Raw genomic sequence first — 11,213 nt, 5'->3', positions numbered from 1 at the left:
TCACTTCAACCAATTGAGCTCGCAGCAGGTTGTAACTTGATCGGGGTTCGCCCGTCAACATGCTCGACTGCAATTGCGGTTGGACATATAGCGACAGGTTCCTCGAAGCAATACGAGACATTTTCTATCGGTTGCTCCCACCACTACTAGTACTACCACCACTGCCACTTTGAACCATCTGCACACCAATCGGGGGCAAGCCAATATGAGTTTTCCGGTGTGATATGCAGCGCTCCTTCTGAGCGTTAGCTGGCTGCTGCTTGAGCGCGCAGTTGGCACGGAATCGCAAAGAAAACGTTACCTCTGGTGATGATTCTTTTTTTTTTGTCTCTTAGCTAGGTGGGTCTTGTTCTGGACGGCAGTGACATCGCTTCTCCGTCTCTGCTTGATTTCGTACCGTTGCTTGACGTTGTGGCGAGGCACCGCTTCTGCTGCGAACTTTGCTACGAAGGAGGTGGCGTTCTTCAATCGAAATGAATTCCCAAGAGACGAATTCGGGCGCGCCATGATCACATAACACTCCACATTCAACACCCCACTCATCGTCACATCTGTCTCTGCTCTTTTTGTGCCTTTCGCTGGCAACAATTACACGTCTGTATCGGGCAGCGACGAACCGAAGCTCGAAGAGCCCGAGCCGTGACATCTTTTCCTTTCTGCTTGTCTCGTTGTGCGTAATGCTCCAAAACTTACGTAAACCACAAAGAAACAATAAGAAGAGCAACATCAACATCGCACACAAAAATGATGGAACGCAACACTCCCCTGGGTGATACTGCCGACGAGACATTGAACCAAACGACTGACAGGCACTCGCCCGCGGAAGTGAAGAAAGAGCGACCCGCGGAGCCAGCAGAGAAGAAGAATGAGAAGGGGGCGGAGGAGGACGATCCGGGCTTCTTTTCCCTTGCCAATTTGATCGTTGCCCAAGTGTGCATCGCTGGTGGCCTGATCAATGGCTACACCATTGGATTGGTGCCTATCTACGCGTTCTTGTACCTTTGCTCGACGGATTGCTCGCTGTACAAGAGCGAAAATGCGTGCAGCACAGTATTGAACGTAGACTGCCTGTGGGACGCGGGGACGGGGACGTGCATGTGGCGAGAATTCACGTGTTCAGTGGAGTACCCGACAGACCCGTCAAACATCGAGGCCTCCCGGAGTGCCTGCCAAGATGATGGGCGTTGCAACTGGGTTTACAGCGATGATGTGTGCAAGAACCCCATAGGGTACACCTCTGTTGAAAATGGCATCTTCGCCTGCGCAATGGTTCTTGGGGCGATGTTTGGTGCGATGTACTCCGGAAAGCTGGTTATTATAACAGGACATAACGCGACCTTTACAATTGGAGGCATTATCGGCGTCGTTTCATCCATCATGTACCATGTATCTGTGGAGTGTGATGAATTTTGGGTGCTCTGCGTTGGCCGCCTGCTGATGGGTTTGATTATTGGCGCCATCTACGTTGTGTGCCCGATGTACCTTGACCAGAATGCGATTCGGAAGTACTACCATATGCTTGGCGCCTCACTTGGTGCCTTCACGACCTTTGGCATCATGTTTGCTGCAATTATGGGTCTGGCGCTTGGCCGCAGCATTGACTACACGAAAGATGCAAATATAGGCGGCCGCATGCAGGGCCTTTGCGCCATCTCGACAGCCATCTCAATGTGCATTTTGCTAATGGGCATATTTCTTCCGAGAAGTAAGGTGCAGTTCCACGAGGATGAGAGAAAAGACGCGGTGATACTTGATGAGAACGAGTACAGTTGGCGCCAAATGACCGGCACACTGGTGATGGGAGTGGTGATGGCAGGCTCAGCGCAGCTGACCGGCATTAATGCTGTGATGAACTACGCGCCAACAATCATGGGCCGGCTTGGGATGGAGCCGCTGCTAGGCAATTTTGTCGTGATGGCGTGGAACTTCCTCACGTCACTGACCACCGTTCTGCTTGCACGTTGGTTCACTATGCGGCAGCTATTTCTGTTTGGCTCATTTGTGTCGTCAGCAGCATGTCTCCTCCTGTGCGGTGTTCCTGTCTACCCTGGCGTTGCAAAGCCAAATGTGCGGAACGGCGTTGCAATCACTGGCATTGCCATTTTCATCTTTGCTTTTGAGATCGGTCTTGCGGCTTGCTTTGGTGTGCTTACCCAAGACGTGTTTCCTGCCTCATTCCGCCCGAAGGGTGCGTCATTTGTGATGTTGGTTCAGTTTTTCTTCAACATCATCATCAACCTTTTCTTCCCGATTGCAGTGGAAAATATCTCCGGTGGCCCCTCAGGCAATCAGGACAAGGGTCAGGCAGTTGCCTTCATTTTCTTCGGCTGTGTTGGCTTTTTCTGCTCCGTCCTTGAGCTGTTCTTCCTGTTCCCGTGGGAGGACAAACACCCCAGAGAAGGCGGCAGCGGCCCGGCAGAGCCCAGCAATGCCCTCTCGATCCCAGAGTCCCACGGCGGCGGTGACGACGACGAAGACGAAAGAAACCGCGCTGGGGTGTAGCGAGTTGAGGTGCAACTTCAGTGAGCCGCCATACGTATGCGTGCGGTCCTGAGATGTGCGCCCCACTTCTGGCAGCCACACAAAGCAGAATTGCCGCGCCTGTATCAGGATGATAGTTTTGTGAAGACGTTAATAAAACGCATTCCATCAAAACGCTTTTGTTTCTTTTTTGATTATTTTACCTGCCATGCAGACTCGCTATTGCAGAGTCTGCCTTCTAAAACTTCAACCTCCTTGGTACTGTGGAAATGCCTCATCGTGGCGCCAAGGTCCAGTACTAAGTTCATTACTTGGGAAGCTATATTTCCACAATTGCAGCACCGAATCCGGCCTAGCTCGGGCTGCACCGTGATACGGTCGCTACTTATTCGGATAGCGTGGTTAAGTACCGTGCAAATAATGCGCGTTTTGTAATGGGTAAAGTACCTGAACGGAGAGACTGCAGGGAAAATACACGCTACCAATCAATAAGTTTCACGGTCGAGTACCCGGTTTCTCAGACTGGGAAATCCAATGCCATACGCTATAGTTCTCCCGGGAACTGCGTCATGGTCCGGATAGAACGCGACCCGCCCTCCAGGGACCAAGCGGAGGGCCCAACCGGAGACTGCTCCTCTGGGACACCGCGCTGCTGGTGTCGCCCACCCCCGTGGGTTGAAAGATCTCCATTATCAGGGGGTTTTAGTGGGTATGGGTGGGTTTCTCCACCACCGAGTCCCACATAATCTTCCCTAAGAAAGCAGATATGCGCAAATGCATTTCCTCCTTCCTCCCTTGGGCAGCGACATCAGGTCGTAAAAATGCACGAGGAGGAAAAAAAAAACTTCAAACTCCTTTTTTTTTTCTTTCCTTACCGGTGTCTTCCTCACACGCAAAGATGCCACCTGGTCTAACTTTTTTTGTTATTTGATCTCCGAGAAAACGCCTTTGATTACTCTTGTTCCCTGTGCCCAGCCTTGGCTCTGTGTGTGTAAGAGCTGTGCAGGCAGCGAGGGAATGCCCGTGTCACGGCGGCAAGTGTGCCCTGCCCGAAGGGGGCGAGGAGCCGTCAGTGGTGACGCACGGCACCCATTCGTGTTTTGTTTTTGACGTGAGTATCTCTCCCCTTTGCCCCTGGTGAAGTGGCGCACATTGCTCGACGCGGTCATTGGGCACCCACGGTCGGGGATGGCGCCTTCATACTCATGACTTGTGGGTATGACAAGGACGCACCAGAATACCCCAAACACAAGGTTTCTCTTCTTTACCTTCTTTTCCTGCTTGGGTCATTCGCGCACCTCCTAATCGTTTGGGGCTAATTTGCGTTCTTAATTCATTTTTTACACTTATGCTTTTGCATATCATTTTTTTTACTCAAGCGAAACGAACGTCTTTGTGTCTCCCGTGCTCTAAAACCTTGGTGCTGGCTGCTACTCTCTGCGCTGATACCCTTTCATATGACGTTGGGAACTGAAAGAGTAGTGTGAGGCCCATGACGTGAGACGTTGATTGAATAACTACAGTTGCACAAGAAGGACTGATGGCGGTGTGTGTGTGACAGCCTTGACAATTTTAGTTCCTCTCTTCTTGACAGGTTATTCAAACAGGTAATACACAGTCTCTTCTTATAACTGCCATTATCATTGCACACGATGAAGGACATCAACTCGCTGCTCTCAAAGCTGACCTTGGAGGAGAAGGCCAACCTGTGCGCTGGTGTCGACATGTGGCACACCCTCGCAGTGGAACGTGTTGGTGTGCCGGGGCTCCTCTTGACGGACGGACCACACGGGGTGCGGAAAGCGGTGCCGGGGCCAGGTCGCTCCAAGGACCTTGAGGCTGTGCCCGCAACGTGCTTCCCGACTGCAGTGGGCATGGCGGCCTCGTGGAATCGCGAGCTGCTGCAGGAGGTGGGCCGTGCGGTGGCGGCGGAGTGCCAGGCGGAGGATGTTGGAGTGCTGCTCGGCCCTGGCGCGAATATCAAGCGCTCGCCGTTGTGCGGTCGCAATTTCGAGTACTTCTCAGAGGATCCGTTCCTGAGCTCCCACATGGCTGCGGCGCTCATAAAAGGCGTGCAGAGCGGGGGTGTGGGAACGTCGATGAAACACTTCGCCACGAACAACCAGGAGACCAACCGCACCACTGGCAGCAACTCTGTGATAGACGAGCGCACCCTCCGAGAGATTTACCTTGCCAGTTTCGAGTACGCCGTAAAGGAGGCGAAACCGTGGACTGTGATGTGCGCATACAACCTTCTTAACGGCGTGACCGTCTCACAGAACGAATGGCTGCTCAATAAGGTCCTGCGGGAGGAGTGGGGGTTCGAGGGCCTCGTTGTGTCTGACTGGGGGGCGGTGGACGAGCGCGTGGATGCGCTGCGCGCCGGTCTGGACCTTGACATGCCGAGCAACCACGGGGTCAACAGCGCCAAAATCGTTGCTGCCGTGAAGAATGGTGCGCTGAGTGAGAATGTGCTGGACACTTCTGTGCGTCGGATACTCGAGCTGATTGCCAAGCGGCAGCGGACGGTCGTTCCCAACGCCAAGTACGACAAGGAGGCGCACCACAACCTTGCGCGTCGTACCGCCCACGAGACCCTTGTGTTGCTCAAGAACAAAGACGGGCTTCTCCCGTTGCGGCGCCATGGGACTCACATTGCGGTTATTGGCGAGTTCGCCAAGAAGGAATTATTCCAGGGCGGGGGGAGCTCGTTGGTGACCCCCACTAAAACGGTGCGCGCCTGGGATGCGATGTGTGAGTTGGTGGACGCGAAAAATCTGACCTTCTCCAGCGGATACGACATGAAGAACGACGAGGTGCAAACGGACCTCTTGAACGAGGCTGTGAAGGCAGCGAAAAAGGCTGACGTGGCTGTCCTGTTCGTCGGCATCCCTCACGAGTTGGAGGCAGTTGACCGTGTGGACCTTTGCCTCCCGGCGAGCCACACCAAGCTGATCCAGTGTGTTGCTGAAGCGCAGCCCAACGTGGTTGTGGTGCTGTCTAACGGCGCACCGGTGGAGATGCCGTGGGTGGATTGTGTGCCGGCCATCATGGAGGCGTACCTGCCTGGCCAGGCTGGAGGTGGCGCCATGGCAGATGTGCTGTTCGGCGTCTGTTGCCCGTCGGGTAAGCTCGCGGAGACGTTCCCAAAGAAACTGAGGGACACCCCACCGTTTCCCTTCTACCCGGAGAAGAAGGATGCGGTGTACCGCGAGGGCGTCTTTGTCGGCTACCGTTACTACGACATGAGAGAAATTGAGCCGCTCTTCCCGTTCGGTCACGGCCTGAGCTACACCAATTTCCAATACAGTGACCTGGTTGTTGAGGCGAAGCACAACACCACTCCTTCCGACGTCGCCGTGTCGGTTGCGCTGACTGTGAAGAACACAGGGAAGGTGGCTGGGCAGGAGATCGTTGAGCTATACGTCCACGACACGCACGCACCGGTGGCGCGCCCGGAAAAGGAGCTCAAGGAGTTTGCAAAGGTGCTCCTCCAGCCCGGTGAATCGAAGAAGGTGTGTTTCACGCTGGATAAACGCTCATTCTCATACTACTCTGTGGATGCGAAGGAGTGGCGCATGCATGACAAGACGTACACAATTCTCGTGGGTGCGTCGTCGCGCGACATTCGTCTGCAGGCGCAGGTGCAGGCAACGAAGGTAAAGGTGAAGGATGCTCCCGAGATCTACCGCAACTCTCCTCTGAAGGAGGCGGCCAAGTACCCCGAGATGGTGCCGCACGTGGCGAAGATCCTCGAGAAGGCTGGAATACCTCCACTGGATGAGGGCTCGGACATGTATGAGCTGATATACGGCTCGTCCATCCGCTCAATCTCCCGCTTTGGGGGCCTCAATGATGCAGAGATCGACGAGTTCATTGAGAAGGTCCGCCTCGCTGCGTCACGTGCGTAGTCGCGGGGCCGTGACCAAGAGTCTACAAATACAGCCCCACTACAGCGCGCCCTCTTTCAAGAAAAAAAAAAGTGGACTCTATCAAAACGACTTTTTTTGCTTTGTTGCGTTATTACTATTTTTTGTCTTTCCAACTCAGCAAAAACGTAGCGTGTTTTTGCTGAATTTAGCCGTCTTTTTGGAGTTGTTTTGCATGCCCCTCTCTCAAAAGCAAGGCTTTCACCGAGTGCTCTACTTGCCGCAAAACGCTTTTAGTTGTTTAAACCCCTCGGGTCCTCCTCCTTGAATATTTCTTTGAGAGGTAACCAAGCAACGAGAGAATTCTGTGGGATGGTAAAAAATGTTTTGGTTGCTTTCGCACGGTGTGGGTCTTTGGGATAGCGCCAGGGACTTATGCTCTGTTTGGTGTGCTGAGCTTCGAGCACCTAGCGCTGCCTGCCCTTCTGACAGGAGAGCTAATAATCTCAGAGCGAAGAGGGTGAAGCCTTGCGTATGCCTGACCTGTTGACCATTAGCCGTGGCCTCTCCGCTGCTTTGGGTGTTTTGTTTTCTTTCATGTGCTCTTTATGTTTGTTTTTCTTTTGATTCTTCTCTCGCACTTGATGAATTGTGTGGCTTTCCATGGATGCCGAGGTGTCGTATCTTTTATTGCATCGGTTCTCTTTTGGCCGGATCTCTGCAATGACCACTCTCTTCCGCACCTTTTTTTCGTTTACGTAGCGGTAGTGGGGGTGACCGTGCTGACCAGCTGGACTTTTACTCCCATGGAAGGCAGAAGCGCCCCCCTCCATTGTGGGGCAAATATGCTGCAGCAACCTTGATAAGCGGTATTCGTGGTTACTGGAAAGTTCTCGCAAAGGCCTGTAGCTCGCGGTCTCCAGGGTATCACTGCTCAACACTGCAGGAATTGCAATGGCTGCAAGCTCTTACCCTTTGCCAGAGCCAGAAACTTGGTCAACTTATTAAATGCCACTACTCGTCATCAGACAACAACGATGCCAACGCTCTTGGAATGTGTGGCTTCGCATCTTCTACGGCCCGGTGCAATGCCAATGAGTGCGTACGTTTGGGGGACTGACACAAAAATACTTTTCTGCTTCTTGGAGGATGCACTTAACCGCGGTTCCATCCGATGCGGAAGGGCAGACGGCCGAGTTCCATTCACCAGTGGGCTTTTGGGCACTTCAATGACAAATTCCTCGTGGTCCACAATATGAAATGTCGCAGCTAGGGACGTGCTGCTTTCTTGGGGCTTCTCGTCATTACAAGGTCTTTGATGCTGTTTGACAGCACAAACACACACAAAAAAGCACACACCACCACCAGCAGCAGTAGATGCTTCTTGCAATTAACAGACAAAAAATTGGCCTTTGAATCGCACCTCCGGATAGGGAGGAATGAGATCCACTCCTAGCGGCCTTTTCGGGGCAGAACATGTGATTCTTAGGATTCCTGGGGAACAAGGGGTGGGTGGGTGGGCACACATCTCCACTTGCTCATTTCCTCGGCCTCCTAGCGTTACGTACCCTTCTTGTCGGTCCAGAGGTGTGTGAAATCTGGCAACTGAGTTCACCAGTGCGATCCGTTTCCTTCTTGGCGTATTGGGGGGGGGGGNTGCGATGCGGGCCTCCTCATCTAAGGACATGCTCACCACAAATGGGACACTCACAATTACCTCCTTGCCGAGGCACTATGCCATTTCCAGCGCTTGCCGGTTGGGGCGAGAGGGTGCAAAGAAGAGGTGTAAGGTGCTTTGTGCAGATTTGCCCAGGGATAGTGGTCACCTTCTTTGGGCCCTGAGCCCGCCTTTAACTTGGCGTCGTCCAAGTGATTGGTGACCTCTTTCCATTTTCGTCGTTGCCAGGCTACGTGATGGGCTTCTCCACTAAATGTATGATGCTGACTATAGCCGTTACTGGTGGCAGCTGCCGTATCCGTATCCTACCCCAATTGTACGTGTAAATTGCTGTCACCATTACGTATTGGTATAAAGGCAGCTTCTTCAAGCATACATGCGAACGACGAAGTGGGCCAACGGTGTGTTTAAAGAACCCGTACCTCCATGAAAGCCTTGGGAGGGCGCTGCTTTATTTTTGTTGTCCCTATAATCACGCCACGCTTTTGTAGCAGTAAAACCATGCTCCAATGTCGCCTGTTCCCTATTCGAGTGATGTTTCAGAGAGAGAGTGAAACAGCTGCGTGACGAACACAGCCGGAAGGGATGAACCAGATCCGTAATACGCGCCGCCGAGTGCGTACCGAGGTGGAATGCTGGCAACTGTTACTCAGGATCACCATACTCTGGTGGCACACGTATTTCACCTGTGTGAATTAAGGTAAAGAATTAAATGGCTACATCCTATTTTTCTGGTACTGGTGATGACAGCTTGTGTCTCTGTACCCTCTGTGGTAACTCACCACCTGTCGAAAAAGGATTGCACGTCGGAGATACACCAAGGAGGTGGTGATGAGGCGTGCTTGGTGTCACCCTAAACTGTGCCCATGGCCTGGTTGCGCGGCTCCGTATGTGTGGTGCTATACACATATATAGGCGTTGTTGGTAAATCGGTGCCGAGTGGGTGGCCAGCGACTGCGCCAAAACTTCATTCCTCACAGGCTGCTCCATCCGCAGACGGGGGAATGAGACGGCTGCCACTTCGATGACTGCTGCCGCCGTTCACTCTGCGTACTGCGCGTAAGTATGTGGGGTGATGCTCGCTACCAAATGTGCTTCAATTCGTGCCAAGGGGCTGGAATACTTTCAAGCTTCCCTTTGTGCTGCAGCACTGCCGTGTGATGTGTGGGAATGCCTCAAGTGGAGGAATTTGTGTGTGGGAGATAAGGAGAGATGCATGTGCACACAGGGTGCCCTGTTTATCACGTCCAGCACGCACACAATGGCGCCATCGCATTTTCAATAAGGGTATGAAGCCTCATCTCTTGCATCACAGAATAGTAGATGTAAAGGAGCGACTCACGTGCCGCATTCCCACTTTTTTCCATCATCATCATTATCATCATCAGAATCAAAGCTTGACGAGAGACTCGATACGAAGAAGATGCTCAGCAACAGGCGACGCCTGTGGCGACGCATCACCACCGCATACAAATCCTCTACTGTAGCGTGGTGGATGCGTGAAGAGGCATGATCAGCCCCGGGTGCCTCCGGTGTATGTGTAAGCAAGTGTAGGGTTGTACATGTGCCTGCTTCCCTTTGTGTGTGGATGTATGGATGGGAAGGCTTTATTATTCTGCATCGTGTCTTCCCGAATGCCGTTGATGACCCAGCTTCACCAGACATCATCGTAGAGCACGTTCATCGCCACCATACCGATTATATGGGAGGGGACATCTTTCTTTTATTGTAGTTTTTTTTTGCCACTTTTCGTTGCTTTTTTTTTATCATTGTTTTTGGTTGATTTTGTATTTTGTTATCTGTTGGGTGGCGACACCGTCTGTGAAAAAAAAACTTGCGCTGGAGGCTGCGGGCGGCTACTTTCGCCACAACTGCGGCGCCACCGATATCCCCCCGCTTCCTATCCGGGGTCCCGAAGGCCTGCCAGGCCTGCCTCGGCTGAATCGTTAAAGAGGGGTGGTGCGTTTTGATGTTGAGTGGGGCATGAAACCAATCAAATAATAAAATAAACAGATGGGGGTGGGTGGACTGCTCCTGATCCTGCATGATAGACGTCGTATCTGCAGGGGTGTGCCATTGAGGGCATAGCCTTTCCGCTGAAAGAAGGTATTGGTTAAGTTTTTTTTTTTCGTGAAGCGTAACATCACGACATTGCCCCCGTCCACAGCAAAGTGGCATCGGAGACTCTTTAGGGCGGGTAGCTCAGTAAGCGCAGCCTTGTCTCTTCGCACTGTGTGTGCTGGCTCTGTTTCACCGTGTCCGGCCTGAATCCGTGTCTCAGACCATGCGGCGTTTTATGGGCCCACGTTTGCTGTGGCGCTGCATGCCCGCCCGTCCGACATACAAAGTGAGTGGGAGGCAGTTCGCCACAGGAGGATACTCCCGTGGCGTCCGGCGTTTCCCATTTGTGTGTGTCCCTTTTTTCCCCCATGAAATTTTCTGCAGTGTGACGTGGCTTAGTTTTTGTGGGCGAAACGTTTCGAGCATTATATACGGTGTTTTCCCCCTCCGCTGCTCTAGCGGCAGTGGGCCCTTCACCTCGTGCTTTGTCGGCGCTTCTGTTGTGAGGGATGTGTCCTCTCTCTTGCTTTTTGGACGCTGCGGTAATGCTTCATCAGATTCCTTCTGTTTTATGGCCGCAGCGTGCGAAGCGGGGACCTCCTCTTTCTCTTTCTCTTCCCTGGGGGTTCTTGGTATGGCTCGGTCTGGTTTTTGGGCGGCTTTATCAAGTCCATTAGGGTGCTTCTGTTCCATATGAACATTCCTTGCCCCAGCATTGCCAATGTCACACCCACACCCACCCACCATGACCACAAAGATAATACGGTGCCCCAGCTAGGCACGTCTGGTCCTGACACTGTGCGATGCCGTGAGCATAGCTCCGAAAAAGTTCTCCAAGAGGCGAACCTTTGCTGGTGCTTGGTTCCCCATCGAGAATACAGGATGCGCTTAACCCTCGCACCACGATGGGATGGCCGGCATTACCGGGCAAGGCAAATAATCCTTTCCAAATTGGTTAGTTTGTAAAGGTGCTTGGCCTTAACGGGTGCGCGTATGCTCACCACTTCGGGGATATGTGCCCCGCTAATAATGCACTTAATTTTGGTTAGCTTTCACTTCCTCTGGAACAATGAGTCATGCCTTAAAAGAACACCGACAGCTTATTAAGAGACCACCAGGCAAGG

General features: G+C 52.7%; 6 protein-coding genes across 6 annotated transcripts; 3 read left to right on the top strand and 3 right to left on the bottom strand.

Annotated features, from left to right (window-relative positions):
• Window positions 1–331: 331 nt before the first annotated feature.
• Window positions 332–646, bottom strand: DQ04_05341050 (hypothetical protein; the record flags this gene model as incomplete). Its single annotated transcript, XM_009314130.1, has 1 exon — window positions 332–646. One exon carries the CDS (start codon window positions 644–646, stop codon window positions 332–334), a length of 315 nt encoding a protein of 104 aa, XP_009312405.1.
• Window positions 647–744: 98 nt separating this feature from the next.
• Window positions 745–2,502, top strand: DQ04_05341040 (hexose transporter; the record flags this gene model as incomplete). Its single annotated transcript, XM_009314129.1, has 1 exon — window positions 745–2,502. The coding sequence occupies one exon, from the start codon at window positions 745–747 to the stop codon at window positions 2,500–2,502; it is 1,758 nt and encodes a 585-aa protein (XP_009312404.1).
• Window positions 2,503–2,915: 413 nt separating this feature from the next.
• On the top strand, window positions 2,916–3,227 carry DQ04_05341030 (hypothetical protein; the record flags this gene model as incomplete). The annotated part of the gene is made up of 1 exon (XM_009314128.1): window positions 2,916–3,227. The coding sequence occupies one exon, from the start codon at window positions 2,916–2,918 to the stop codon at window positions 3,225–3,227; it is 312 nt and encodes a 103-aa protein (XP_009312403.1).
• Window positions 3,228–4,133: 906 nt separating this feature from the next.
• DQ04_05341020 (glycoside hydrolase family protein) lies at window positions 4,134–6,392 on the top strand (the record flags this gene model as incomplete). The annotated part of the gene is made up of 1 exon (XM_009314127.1): window positions 4,134–6,392. One exon carries the CDS (start codon window positions 4,134–4,136, stop codon window positions 6,390–6,392), a length of 2,259 nt encoding a protein of 752 aa, XP_009312402.1.
• A 2,974-nt stretch (window positions 6,393–9,366) lies between these two features.
• Window positions 9,367–9,696, bottom strand: DQ04_05341010 (hypothetical protein; the record flags this gene model as incomplete). The annotated part of the gene is made up of 1 exon (XM_009314126.1): window positions 9,367–9,696. One exon carries the CDS (start codon window positions 9,694–9,696, stop codon window positions 9,367–9,369), a length of 330 nt encoding a protein of 109 aa, XP_009312401.1.
• Window positions 9,697–10,305: 609 nt separating this feature from the next.
• On the bottom strand, window positions 10,306–10,836 carry DQ04_05341000 (hypothetical protein; the record flags this gene model as incomplete). The annotated part of the gene is made up of 1 exon (XM_009314125.1): window positions 10,306–10,836. The coding sequence occupies one exon, from the start codon at window positions 10,834–10,836 to the stop codon at window positions 10,306–10,308; it is 531 nt and encodes a 176-aa protein (XP_009312400.1).
• Window positions 10,837–11,213: the final 377 nt, after the last annotated feature.

The sequence above is a fragment of the Trypanosoma grayi genome (genome assembly GCF_000691245.1).
Source record: "Trypanosoma grayi strain ANR4 Tgr_534_V1, whole genome shotgun sequence".
Classification (NCBI taxonomy): Eukaryota; Euglenozoa; class Kinetoplastea; order Trypanosomatida; family Trypanosomatidae; genus Trypanosoma; species Trypanosoma grayi.
The sequence above is the reverse complement of the archived record's forward strand: the minus strand, read 5'-3'. Positions and strand labels throughout refer to the sequence as shown.